The following is a 14733-nucleotide window of genomic DNA, read 5'->3' as shown; positions in this document are numbered from 1 at the left end:
AAGGCTAATGTGATGTAAATTTTCTCTATCAGTTACGTATCCACGTTTTCGGTTAATCCTTCTTCTTGCTCGTTTAGCCATGGCTAACGTTAATCCAGTCATCACTTGCTGTCGCAGACCACAATATTTTTCTTGTTTACAATCAGCTTTGCAGTTTTGTTGCCATGTAGCATAACAACAGACGCTATGACAACTTGATTGTTTGCTATTTTGAACTATTAACTAAAACGTTACATTTGTATAATAACAATATTGATCGTTGACATGGCTTCTTAGTGATGCACGGGTCACCCAGAACCCGCCGGGTCCCGCGGGCTGGCCCGCCCCGCAGACGGTCTGGGTTGGCAAATTAAGAAAATATGGCGGGTGCGGGCGGGGCAGGCTCAGAACGCAACATTATAATATAATTGAGTTAGAGCAGTGAAACACGCAGAGTAACCCTTTATTAAGACGTGAACTCTCTCACACGTACACACAATCAGCGAGTCTGAAGCCGTCTGCAGTGCACCTGCTGCACTAGTAAAGAAGCGCTTCAAATGAGGTAGCCTAGGTGCTCTCAAAACAAACATTTTGGAAGGATTATTCGCTGTAATTATTATTTGAAATGTCCTTAAAACGAATGCCACCGCAGATTTCCTGTGTGGACTCGACTGTGATCTATTTGTCAATTTTACTGCAACGTGAGTAGGCTACGTGACCAATTGAGAGCGCATGAGGTAATTAAAAGAAATTGGAAGGAATAAGAACTGTTTCTGTAGCCTACCTCCTCTACCTGCTACTTCCATTTTGAGACCTTGGACTAATTGAGAAAAGATCGATAATAGCTGAGTTTGTAACGCCGACGATACAGAAAGAAGTCAACGACATGAAAGCAGCTGCGCAACGCATCCAGAGCAGTAAAACTGTTGTCCAGTCGCGCACCGGCACGCATGTGTGTGTGTCTGTCTGTGAGAGAGAGAAGGAGAGAGACGAGCTTGGAGACCTTGGAGAGCTCTGCTGCGCTCATCGTGAGTCCGGAGACATATTACATTAAATTGGCCGTTTGCGGGCTGCTGGGTTGGGCTGGGTTCTGGGTGTTCAGATATTTTAACAGGGTGGGCGGGGTGGACTGGCTCCGATGACGGGTTGGGTTGGTGCAGGCGTTAAAAAACCTTGACCCGCGCATCACTACGGCGCATCACCAGCCCAGAGCCGCATTTTGGACTTCTGTTGGCGTCACTCTCTCTTCTATATTACTACTATAGCCATATGCCCAGTGACGAGCTACATACAGTATGTGCAGTGTGCACACTGGCACAGACTGACAGCACTAGGAACCAATCAGAGACCCAGAGGCAGCTAGGCCGTGACGTGCTTTGAGTGCGCTAGCAAGGTTGGTTGTTATTTACTTGTTATCTCACAATGCTGAAATGTTCAGACGTAAATAACAGTTTTTATTTGACAAAGGTGACAGATTACTTACTTGTAGAAATTAATAAATTGATTACTTGAAATGCAAAAACAGCGCGTTACGTTGCTCGTACCTCAACAAAGTCATCGGAGTACTCTAACGTGTTACACTGTAACGCTTCACCCGCAACCCTGCTCTTAATGATGTGTGTTTGCATTGGTGTGTGTAGGTGTGTAGCTCACAGCGGGTGCCGCGCCTCCCTGCAGGCCACATTAGCAGCAGCCATGTCCCACTGCTTCCGACACACCAGCAGCTCCTCTCCTGGTCCTGTGCTCCCCCTGCTGCCAGGGAGGAACAGCTTCACCACGCCCGTGTCTCTGTCAACTGAACTGCTGAACTTTGACCCCACTGAGGAGAGAGAGAGAGAGAGAGAGAGAGAGAGAGAGAGAGAGAGAGAGACTTAACCACTGTGTCTCTGTGTTAGGGCTGGGTATTGGCAAGGATCTCACGATACGATACGTATCACGATACTTGGGTCACGATACGATTGTATCACGATATATTGCGATGCGATACATATTGCGATATATTGCGATATTCTACAGAATTTACTCAAAATTAAATAATAGAGCTAAAGACACAACACACTGTGTACCACCCAGGTAGTCTAATAATATGTACATCACTTTATACTGATAAGTTAGTGGACAAATTTAGTCAAAACTACTGAGTGTTGAGTGTTACTGAACGCATCGATATGGGAAATATCGATACAGTATCGATTAGGGGTGGGAATCACCAGATGCAGAGGCCTGGCATGGCATGGCCTGCAAAAAAATAAATAATAAAAATAAATAATAATAATAATAATAATATCGCGATACTTGGCGTCCAAGTATCGATACAGTATCGGGAAATAGAATATCGCGATATATTGCCGTATCAATTATATTGCCCAGCCCTACTCTGTGTACTGAACTGCTGATCTTTGACCCCACTTAGGAGAGAGAGAGAGAGAGAGAGAGAGAGGGAGGGGAGAGAGAGAGGGAGACTTAACCACTGTGTCTATCTACTGAACTTCGACCCCACTGAGGAGAGACACTTATCGTGCGTTCCTTTATCGCAAAAGAACTGGGAGGTGGAGGCTAAATGATGTCACATCCATTTTGTTAGCGTTCCATTTGCAGAAAAGTTGAGCTGGGAAGTTCACTGTTCACTGGTCAGATCCACTCGCTAGCCAGGCTAGCCATTGTTAGCAATAACAGTTGATATAACATTTAGTGGCATTTTGCGCATACAAACACTGCAGCCTCATGTCCACACGTGCTGTGTGTACAGCTGATTTAACGAGACACAAACAAGACAGAAGTGCTAAATAGCATTTATATGATTATAACTACTGTTGTTGCGCGGAGCAGCCATCTTGGATTTTTTTAGGTCGGGGCTGCTGAGACTCCTACGAGTTTGGAATGGGAAATACCAGCTCTAGTGACGTCACGTCCCAGCTCATGAACTTTGAACCGGTAAGATTACCAGTTCCCAGTTATAAAGGAATGCACGATATAGCACTGTCTCTGTCTACTGAACTGCTGAACTTTGACCCCGCTGAGGAGAGAGAGACACTTAACCACTGTGTCTCTGTCTACTGAACTGCTGAACTTTGACCCCACTGAGGAGAGAGAGACAGAGATGGTCCATATTAGAGATACGGCACCCCAGGCTCCGCCAACTGTAAATGGTACTAGCAAGTCTCCTAAATGGTCACGTGGTCACCTGACCTCTCCCCTGAAGTGTTGTGAGAGGACTGTGCCTGGTGACGCAGGGTTAGTGCTGACCTAGCAAGCTAACTTGAAATAGAGATTGTGAGTTCCCAAACTCCACACAAACCACACATATAAACACAAAGCTGCCCCTGATTTGCTCAATATAGTTGTAACTAAGATATTCAACTTTTTTTTTCTTCCAAACACAGATTTAGCTACTACATGAACAAATTTCACATGTAGCTTTAGCTAATCGTGCCCGGCCTCGGCCTGCTGCTAACATGAGTTCCTATTACCAAATCTCACGAGAGTGTGTTGCTGAGACAGAGACAGGTCATGAACAAATTTCCGAAAGCACAATACTAAGGACAATACTAAACTAAATAAAATAATTCTCCTGATCCATCTGAATTTGGGTTCAGCAGGATAATCTTCACGGACGTTAATCACTATTATGCCTTTTGAAGCATTTTCTAAAAAACGTGTTTAAAAAAACAACGCATTTATGTTCCAAAAGTCATACAAGTTATTCACGTTTGTGACGATTATCCTGCTGAACCCAAATTCACATTCCCATAAACTCTTGTTAACCACAGACCTTATTATACGCATTTAAGTGAAATCCCCATTCTAAAACCCCATTCACGTTTCCTCTTAGGAACCCGGAAGTAGACTTCTCATTCCTGTGGTGCTCTATACACTGCCGAACAATGTGGCTCATCAGCAGAGCCACGGCAGCCAGCGACACATGACATCTCTTATTTAAAATTGGCTAAGTGGTGTCTGTGGTGGCGGTGTCAGTCACGATTGTGATGTCATCAGTGATGTCATCAGTGTGATGTCACTTAATCCATGTCAACAGTGATGTGATCGGTGTTGTCGCTCGAGCAACTGTGATGTAGTAGGAGTTGCACGATGGCGTCTAGGTTGGTGGGCGGTCTCTGTCAGGCACAATTTTGGGAGCCCGCGAAAATGTTATACCTGCAGCCATGGCACATTATTGTGGGCTCGGTGTCAGTCACGATTTGTGATGGAAGTGATGTCATCAGTGATTCTTCTTCCGTGGTGTTTTATGGCAGTTGCATCCTTTAAGTTTCATAATTTTATCAAGCCACTGTTTCCCTAGATTCTGTCCCTCTTCCCTACCTGCCAATATGAATCAGTTGGTTCATGAAATCGCTATGATGCGTGGGCGGCTGGGCGCAGAGTGTGTGTGTGTGTGTGTGTGTGTGTGAGATTTGAGCTGTCAAAAGAGAACATAAGGCTCGCTCCTGACCAATCTCAGCGCTTGACCGCTTCGTAGGCGGGCGCAGGGCGTGTTCCGCCCAAAACTCCAGTGGGATCCATAATAACGCCTCTCTGACAACTCACCCCCACAGTTTTCCCCAAAGTGGGACATGAACGGCCTCTTGGTCCGACAGGAGAGAGCCATCGCCTGGAAGACAAACAGGAAGATTTGCACCGTGAGGATTACCTTTTTATTTCACACAAAAAACACCTGCGCATTTCTTGAGACAGAATGAGAATGAGAATCACTTCTATTGCCACAGTAGATAATCCGGTTACATATGAGACCATAGCGGTCACTACTATAGTCAGAAAAAAAAGAATATATATATATATATATATATATATGTAAGGGTTAATGCACGACGAGGTGTACATTATCACTTTTTAAGGGACGACGCGAGAGGCGTGAACCGTCCGAGGCGAAGCCGAGGATGGTTGCCTCCGCGCGAAGTTTTGCCAACAAAACAATAAGACCAGTCATTTATATTTCCATGTGTAATAAATAAAGCAATCTAAATGGCTAAATGTCTGTTATTCATACTGTAAATCAGTCTTCCACGAAATAAAATAGTCCCTCCCACCTCCACCACCCTCCGTTTTAAAGCCGACTCAAACGCTAACTTTATCACAGGAATGCAGGTTTAACCATGTTTTGCGTTCTACATTAAATGAAGACATTACCGTTTGGCTGCTTGCTTTATTTTGTATGATAGATACGTATTGGCCAAGTATATTAACATTTAAGAGTGAAGAGTTTCAGGAAGTGACACAGAGCAGCGGGGGCTCGCACTGCATGTGCTGTATGTGGTGAAATGCAGCTCTCTCTCTCTCTCTCTCTCTCTCTCTCTCTCTCTCAAAGGGCTCGCCCCCGCTCGTGCACGAGCCGAGGAAAATCTCCTCTTTGTCGCCGAGAAGAGCCTGGTGACGCGAGGTTAAAAATCTCCGAAACGAAAATCAAAATTGTAAATAAGAGTTATTTTTGATAAACTGAGCACACAGGGGTGATTTAAATAGTTACTTTGACGACTCAATTTTTTTCTCAAGTTGCAAAAGTGCCTTATTAACCCTCAACAGGGGTATAGAGCTCAAACTGCTCTCTTGATAACACTGATGAAACTATGGCGCATTGATATGAATGGTGAACAGACCATTTGGCTGAACAACTTTACCAACTGTACATTATCACTTTTTAATGGACACCCTGCAGCCAATCAGAATCGAGTATTCACCCAGACCATGGTATAAATATATATATATTGAAAAAGTGCAGTCCAATATAGACTATATATACATACTAATTTGAAGGTCTGGTGATAAATAGGAATTCACAGTCCAAAAGGTGCATGATGTAAGTTAAATAGAATAATGTAAAGTAAAAGATTAGAGTAAAATGTTCTGGAGAAGCAGCTAGGTTAATCTAACGAATGCAGTCGGGCTGCTGCTACTAAGTAGTGCTGTTTGTGTGTGTGTGTGTGTGTGTGTGTGTGTATAAAACTCTCTCGTAACTCTCTCGTAACGGGACAAGCCCCGTCTTTTATTGTCACACGAACACCACAACACATGCATGCGGCCACAACACACTCATGCTGACGGTGGCCTCTGCATTTAACCCATCCAGGCATGTCCTTTCCTCCGGGGCCGGGGGGCAGGCCAGGAGCAGTGGTCGCTTTCTCATACAGCGCCCGGGGACCAACTTTGGATGTTGTCGTCACTGGTCGGATGACGATGACGATCTGATCTTCTGCATGTTTTTAGTGGGGGGGTTATATACGGAGGAACCCCCTGGGGGAGCACGGGGAGAACATGCAAACTCCACACAGAGAGAAAGGCCCTTATGACGAGATACCCCACCTGGGCAGTAGGCACTGAAGATATGGGGGGGAACACAACCACAGCGCCCACAGTGTCCCAGGCGAGAATCGAACTCAGGACCTTCTGACTGTGATGCGACAACTCTACCACTGAGCCACCGTGCCCCCCATATGTGTATGTGTGTGTGTGTGTGTGTGTGTGTGTGTGTGTGTGTGTGTGTGTGTGTGTGTGTGTGTGTGTGTGTGTGTGTGTGTGTGTGTGTGTGTGTGTGTAGGCATAGGACAGGCTACATGAAGCTGAGAAGTCAAAGTATCAGGCACATCTCTTTTCAAGGTGCTGAGTCAAAATAGTGACTTCATGAGATTCAGGAAGACTTGTGACTCTGTTGGTAGCTCCCAATATTTTTCGGATTTATTTTACATTATAAAATGACAATGTTTCGAGCGCTCACAGGCTCTTCCTCAGGTCAGGTTTGCAATGATCAAACAGGTTCAGGTGTTCCTCATAACGAATCTAGTTGCCCACCAGTGGGTGTGGTCATGTCATGATAGACAATGAATGTGATATCGGAGACATCAAGTATCAAAAGACAAGACAAAAAGGGGTAAATAACCCAGACATTACAATCTGACATTGCAAAAAAAAAGATCAAATAAAAACAAACAACAGAATCTTAATCTGAATCAAAATGTTATTGTTGTTGCATCACCTGCATCACGTGCAGAATGCAGCAGCTCGTCTCCTCACTGGTAAGCGAGAGCGTGACCACATCACTCCAGTCTTGGCCTCGCTCCACTGGCTCCCGGTGCCTTTTAGAATTGATTTTAAGATTCTGTTGTTTGTTTTTAAAGCTCTAAATGAACTGGCACCTCAGTATCTATCTGAACTCCTGCACTTTCATTCCCCTGCCCGAGCACTGAGATCAGCCAATCAGCTGCTGCTGCTTGTCCCAAAGACTATAGGCTGATGAAGACCAGAGGCGAGCAAGCCTTTGGGGCAGCTGCCTCTAGGCTCTGGAATAGCTGCCCTGTGCACATTAGATCTGCTCAGACCATAGAGATCTTTAAGTCTTCTTTGAAGACTCACTTTTTCTCCCTGGCTTTCAACTCAGGTTGAGCTGGACTCCCGAAAGCTCTTATGATCCTTTGTATTGTGTTGTATACTATCATATGATGTATGCTGCATTGCATTTACTGTTTGCCTTTTATTGACCTGTACAGCACTTTAATCAACTTCAGTTGTTTTTTTAAATGTGCGTTATAAATAAACTTTGAGTTGAGTTGAGTTGAGTTGAGTTGAGTTGAGTTGAGTTAATATTATTGTGTTTATTGTTATAGTTCTGGTTGTCCAGTGTTGCTTCCCTTTCTTATGGGGGGTAGAGTTTAAATACTTACTTCCATGAATATCAGATCATGAGACTATAGTAGCCTACCCTAATAAGAATTTCAGAGTAAAAATAAATAAAATAATACATAAATAAAATTACTTTTACTGTGTTTTTGATTCATGTTTATGATAACGCTACTTCTCTCTCTGATCATTTTCAGCAATGTCAGATTGTAATATCTGGGTTATTTCCCCCTTTTTGTCTTGCCTTTTGATACTTGATGTGTCAGATATCACATTAATTGTCTACCATGACATGACCACACCCACTGGTGGGCAACTAGATTCCTTATGAGGAACACCTGAACCTGTTTGATCATTGCAAACCTGACCTGAGGAAAGAGCCTGTGAGCGCTCGAAACATTGTCATTTTTTTTATGTAAAATAAATCAGAAAACAATTGGGAGCTACCAACAGTCTTCCTGAATCTCATACATTAAACTGAGGGGGGTAAGTTCATGTCAGTGGGGGAATTCTGGCCTGTTATTGGACAAAGGTATGCTATGCAACTTTTTTAGGGTCCTTCAAACATAGACAAACTTTTTCTTTGACATCTTAAAGTCATATTCTTGAAGAGCACAGTGAGACTTCTACAGATGGACAATGTGCTCTTTTAATTGTTATTATTGCGCCATAACTCAAAACAAGCCTGTTTTAGTTTACAAACCATACAAATACAAACAGCCCCTTTATAAAAGATACTTTCAAATGTAAAGAAGAAGAAGAAGAGGAAGAAGAAGAGGAAGAAGAAGGGTTAGTTTATGTTTGAAGGGCCTAAAAATGTTGCCTAGTATAGGTTGAGGCGATGTCTCGTCATAGACGCTGGTTTAGCTGGCTCAGCCTGGCTGGGGGCGTGGTCAGGGTGGGGTAAAATCCCCCGTTCTATCCATTCAGCAAAGTTAGAATTTAGCAGCTAGGCCAGCCCAGGCAGACACGATCGGGGATTTAACCACCGCAGTAAACGCACATTTGAGCAGACGTCTTGTGTTCTGCTCTAGAACCCCCAAACCTGTAGTTTAGAGCTGCACAGTGGTGTAGTCTACGTGCAACGCAGGTAGACGCAATCTACACACTGCGAAATTACTCAGATTTGCGTTGGCGCACTGGGAAATGCGCTATGATACGTATCGTGAGGCTGTGTACACAGGGCGCCTCAACGTGAACCTTCCGTGTACCCACGCCTCGCCTGAGCTGCGCCGATTTTTACATGAGTTCTATTTTCAAGCCGACTAGGCGCGTGAAGGCAGACTTTTTCTGTCAAGCCAGGAAAGAAAAAAGCGACAATATCCGTGGGAAATAGCAAAGTCAACTGAATTTCAAAATAAAATGGTGTTACAGCGTTGAGCAGAGAGAGAGAGAGAGAGAGAGACGTGGGGCTTTCTCCCCGTCGGCAAACAAATCTTCAGGAGAGAGAATAGCGACCGAAGAAGCAAGATGAAGCTGATGGCTGAAGCTATTCTGTAAATTTGGGGAGGAACAACAACAAGAAATGGGTCGAATCTCCGCCCACTTCCGGCCGAAACCACGCCCCACGGGGGGGGGGGGGGGGGGGGGGGGGGGGTCAGAGTCACAGTATACCCTCTGAAAAAAGGTAGACTACACCACTGGAGCTGCAGCACCGTCCTTTGGTGAGTCAGCCCATTGAGATATATCGGCGGTTTTACCCCACTCGCGCGCCAGCCGTATAACATTTTGTGGGCGTCCCCACACATGCCGACTGTCTCTGTACCTTCAAATCATATATTACTGTATTTATAACGGACGCTGTCATTGAAGTGAAGTCAGTCAGACCAAAATGACTTTTACAACTACAGTATACGATACGTATGTAAGAGAAAGATGACGTCAGTGCAAAATTACCAAACATATCTGTTAAAGTACCATAAGTGTCTATATCTGTAGGACTCGTCATCCCACTGGGAATTGAACCTGTGACCCCGGCACTGTTAGTGCCTTGCTCGATGGCTCCATGTGTTTACCTGGCAGTAGGAGAGGTACTGCCTGCCGTCCCGCCCACAGACCTTGGCCACGCCCTCTCTGGGACACTGATAGGGCAGTTTACAGGAACAGCGGCCGTTGATGCAACGCTCCCATGGAGGACAAAACACCAGGTCACATGACGCACGAGTGAACCTCAGAGAAAGAGAAAGGACAAACACTAAACAAGATGGATACCTGCTATGTAAAGGAGAACAAAGAAGACATGAACAGGCCAAACATGGAAGGACTTGACATTGAAATGAACAAAACAATGATGCATGAAAGAGATATGCAGGGACGTAAGGGTGTATTCACACCTGTCTCGTTAGGAGCAATTGTTCCGGAGCGTTTTCCCCCTTAGTGCGGTTCGTTTGTGTGTGTGTGTGTGTGTGTGTGTGTGTGTGTGTGTGTGTGTGTTGTGGGGGGGGGGGACCCCAGCAATTGCGCTCGGATGCGGGGCAAAACAAGCTCGCCAAGAAAGGGTCCAAACGAACTCTGGAGCGGTTCGTTTGTGGTGAGAACGTGAACTGAACTCAATCCGACACAACTGCAGGAAACAGTGCACGTGTCTGGATAAGCCAGCTGCACTGTGCGTAACGGCCTGAGAGCGAGCATTGCATTGGTTAAAAACAACATCTTCATTCTTCAGATCCTGTTTTCGCAACTTGTGAAACTAAACTAGCCAGCAAACATAGTCAAGACCGCGACGTCACCTGACCTCATTTCTTCCCGTCGTCTACCCCGAAAGTTAAGCGCGGCTGCCCCCAAAGTAACTCAAGACTGTCTCTTACAAAACCTTTTTTATTTGGATAATCTAATTGCTCTGAAAACACCACATCTTTTGTGTTTTTGTTGAATAAAACGACATATGATTGACAATTGATTTGGTTGTGTGATCAGACAGTCACATGGTGACGTGCACTCCACGTACAAAGAGCACTATTTCTGGATGCCCGTTTTTTATATCTGAAAACACATTATGTAACAGACTCTTCAATGTTGACTGTGTTCGTCTGTATACGATGCTGTGTCCCCTGGCCCGGTGTTGCCATTATACAACATGTTTTATTTGACGCTAAATTAATTCATTAAGCTAAACCTCCAAAGCCGTAGTCAACATATAATCGTGTTACATTTATCGTCCATGATCCAAAAATGATAAAGGCTAACGTACCTGCCTCATCGTTGGTTGGAATCCTGACACTCGCTGTTACCGGCAGTGTAACCGCGAGTCAGGCTCATGTTCCAGGAAAGAGACGTTCACGCTGAAGTCGTGGCTTTACATCAATTTGATAGCACAGCGCATAAGTAAAGGCGCTGACAGGGTTCTGCGCACCCTCGACTTGGAGCCTTGCCGCCGACTAGCGGCGACAGCGAGACTGTGCATACTTGAATGTTAACGTTAGCGTTAGCGTTGGCTGCCGTACACGTCCAAAACGTTATTTGTGTCGTTTACCAAGAACTTGCAATCATGTCGGTGGGGGGGGACATTTTATTGTCCCTCCATTTCAAAACTAATTCCGTTGAGCCTGCAGAAGGCTTTGCTAGATGAGGGACAAGCACTGTTAAATGAGGAAATCATTCCTCACAACAAGGAGTTGACGCCGCGGAGTCACATTTTCGAGGAGCTGCACGGCCCCTCCGCCGAGCTGCTGTTTGTCTGGGTTCAAATCCCGCACGCGGCCACACTTTTTTTTTTATGTAGCAAAGATCATTAAATATGGACAATACCGTAGCCTATATGTAACACTACTGAATGCACACTGTACATCATTTTGGCAGAATAGCTGAAGATTGCCGTCGTTGGGATTTTCGTACCAGATATAGAATTAGACCCTGACTCGACGTATTGGGTTGATGTGCAGAAGACGGTCGTTCTAGGGGAAAATGTTTGCTGGGTAGCGTTTGCATGGATCAACTTTTGGGGATGTTTGCATGATTGTAATCATCACAGGGCTCGACATTAACGGCTGCCCGGTTGCCCCGGGCAACCAAAAAAAACATGGGGCAACCATTTCTTGGTCTTTGGTTGCCCCAGGGGCAACCACGATTTAACATGCAACAAAATATGTACAGCAGCAAACAGCAAAATATACACCAAATAAATGTTTTAATACTTGTTGTGAGTGACATATATGTGACATTTTATTGCTGTTACAATCGGAACGATGTTACTAATTACCAGTCGGAACTCGGAACCTACGTGATGCATGCTGCACGTGCGGTATGTTTAACGAGTACTGACTGGGACAGGTGGGGCTGCTCGCACACAATCACAGCAGCTGCAAGACACAAGAAGAACCGCGTCCGCCCGCAGCCCCGCACAAAGGACGAGGAAATTGTCATCGAGGTGAAATACCCGTGCGTCTTTGAACGGGACGGAAAACGAATGCTATACTGCAAAGCATGTAGCCTACAACAAGCGCTTAATAGGTCTCATTATGCTTCCCGCATCGGCGAGTGTCCGCACGGAAAAGTGAGTCAAATCAGCAGAGGCGCCCCTCCACAAGGCTCCTGTGCAGACGGTTTTCACCTGGCTGTGCACACCCCGAATTGTGTAACTACGTGGACGCGGCTGAGCGGACAAAGTGGAGTTTTCAAGACTCCAGCTCACTTCCGCGAGCAGAAACCCACACACAGTGTATAAACGCTCCACACGTTTTCTCGTCAAGATTCAGTGTCTCTCATTTCCGTGCGACAGCCCAAACTTAATAATTAAATAATTCCAGCATAACGCTATACTGCAAAGCATGTAGCCTACAACAAGCCTACAACATACACCTCGACCAGGACATCCTTCAAAAACGTTTTACCACCGCGTATATGTGCTGAGGAATGATTTGCATCCCTGGCCTGTCAGCCTGTCATACGGGCTGAGAGAGAGAGGGATTGCAGGGCCGCTTCTGGGCCTTTTGGGGCCCTATGCAACATCAGAGTGGGGGCCCCAAACCACTGTCATAGTATCCCTGAATGAACATGAGGAGGCATAGGCTACTTCATTATCAATAACGCTTTTAATTAATAAATTAAGCACAATATGAACAATAACTGTTAAAAAATATATGAAAATGAAAGTTCACAAATATTAGTTAAATCCTTTCAGTGCAAATGCATTATAAAAACAAAAAATAAGATTTGTTTAGAAAACGAAATGACACAAATTTATTATTATTATTATTATTATCATTATTACTACTATTACACCAGGTGCGCATGCTGAATAGGCCTATCTATATACTATAGACTATTATACTTACTTTTCTGTCACATCGTCATTATTAAGCCGGCTTATGACTGCATAGTATCTTAATTACTCAAAATATAAGGCGACTAAAATTGGGCAACCATATTTTTATTCGGGCAACCAAAAGCTCTTGCCAGGTTGCCCCTCCGGCAACCACTTTTAAAAGTTAATGTCGAGCCCTGCATCAGCAGTTTGGACTCGATCCGACAGCCAAGTTGCCTCTGGTCTCCAATATGGTAAATAAAAACAAGTCGTGGTCGTCAGCGCCAGCCTTCTTCTGTGATACAATCAGACCGATTGCAGTGGCTTCCTCGAAATGTCCGTAGGCTATTATTAAATTATATATTAATATTTTATTCCTGACAGGACACGTGTTCATATGCGTAATCCTCTGGAGTCTCCGGGATAGGATGGCGGAAGTTGCGAGAGTCTTGTTTTATCTTGACCAAATTACCAGAGATTCTTTTTAAATAAATAAATAAACAAACTACCCCCATCTCTCTCTCTCTCTCTCTGTCTCTCTCTCCTCGCACACATAATGTACAATTTATGCCTACCCAACGCACACACACATTCTTATTATAATCTTATAAGATCTCTGAGTGAGATCCCCTCCCCCTATTCCCAGAGGCTATCACCGGTAGTCTGGTAAGCCAGTCGGTCACAGAACTGACATTTCATTTTGTTCTCAAGCTTTAACCCAGTGTTTGCAGTCGGGTGTACTTGCCTTGTCGGACAACTCCTTCAGCCAATCAGCGTTGGATCCAGTCAAAACCAAATGGAGAACGGCGAAAACAGCTCTTCCGTCGAGAAACTCCGCTGTTGCATATTGAGTCTATTTCGGCAATAACTGCACTTTATGGCTGTTTAAAGTTTAAACTTGACGAACGATGACGTTACTGCTCGAGGCGGACAGGCACGGAGGCAGCCATTACTGTTTTGCCAGTGGCGTCGTTCCTGATTGGCCGTTACGATGTCAACTGCGAGGCAAGTCGCTGATTGGCTGGAACACTTTGCAATTTCTGCAAACTCCCTCCCAGGGCTTGAGGCCAGACGGTCTGCGAGAGCGAAATGAAATGTGAGTTCACGTGACCGGCTGGTTTACCAGAGGCTTTTATTCCCAGAGTCTCCTGACCAATCCAGGAGGTTTGGCAAATCCTATTTGGACTGTTTGATTTGTGGCTGTGTGAACACAAACGAACCAAAGGCCCAAACGCAACAATTGTATTAATTAAGCCCCTAAATCAGAAGAAAGCAAAACAAGCTACAGGTGTGAAAATGCCCTAAGAGAGAAACATGAGCAACAAAACAGCAAACCACTGAAGCAATGAATAAAAACACAAGAGCATAGGGTAGAGATAATAAAGTACAAATGAAAGAAATAAAAATGTAAATTAACAGACCCAGCCAATCCACAGCACCTACTGTTTGTCCTGACACTCCTTTGATCCCAGAAACTCATCTGTGTAACGGGGTGCCAGGGTGGGGGCAGGGCTAGTGGCCGTGGGGGCGGAGCTAGTAGTCATGGGAGCAGGGCTAGTGGGCATAGGGGCGGGGTCAGTGGTTCGGAACAACAGTCTGGTTGGCTCATGCTCCAACTCCGGGTGACTCTCCTGGAGGAGGAAGTAGAACATATTTCAACATTTCAACAAGGTCTTAAACACAGCATATTACACGCCCACCCCTCAGCCGTCTGAACAACCAATCATATTACACCCCCACCCCTCAGCCGTCTGAACAACCAATCAGATTACACCCCCACCCCTCAGCCGTCTGAACAACCAATCAGATTACACCCCCACCCCTCAGCCGCCTGAACAACCAATCGGGTCAAGTGTCTCCCTGGAGGGTCTGGAGAGCCTCGGCCA

General features: G+C 45.1%; 1 protein-coding gene across 1 annotated transcript in view; it reads right to left on the bottom strand.

Moving 5' to 3' along the window:
- The window catches only part of cfi (complement factor I), a gene marked incomplete at both ends in the record, with an annotated part of 32892 nt that extends 18501 nt beyond the window's left edge, over positions 1-14391 (bottom strand). The window contains 4 exons of the mRNA XM_083639954.1: positions 1633-1798; positions 4525-4588; positions 9621-9774; positions 14291-14391. Coding sequence (XP_083496080.1) covers positions 1633-1798; positions 4525-4588; positions 9621-9774; positions 14291-14391 — 485 coding nt within the window. The remainder of the gene's footprint in view (positions 1-1632; positions 1799-4524; positions 4589-9620; positions 9775-14290) is intronic.
- Positions 14392-14733: the final 342 nt, after the last annotated feature.

This window comes from Poromitra crassiceps (genome assembly GCF_964638095.1).
Source record: "Poromitra crassiceps genome assembly, chromosome: 7".
Classification (NCBI taxonomy): domain Eukaryota; kingdom Metazoa; phylum Chordata; class Actinopteri; order Beryciformes; family Melamphaidae; genus Poromitra; species Poromitra crassiceps.
The sequence above is the reverse complement of the archived record's forward strand: the minus strand, read 5'-3'. Positions and strand labels throughout refer to the sequence as shown.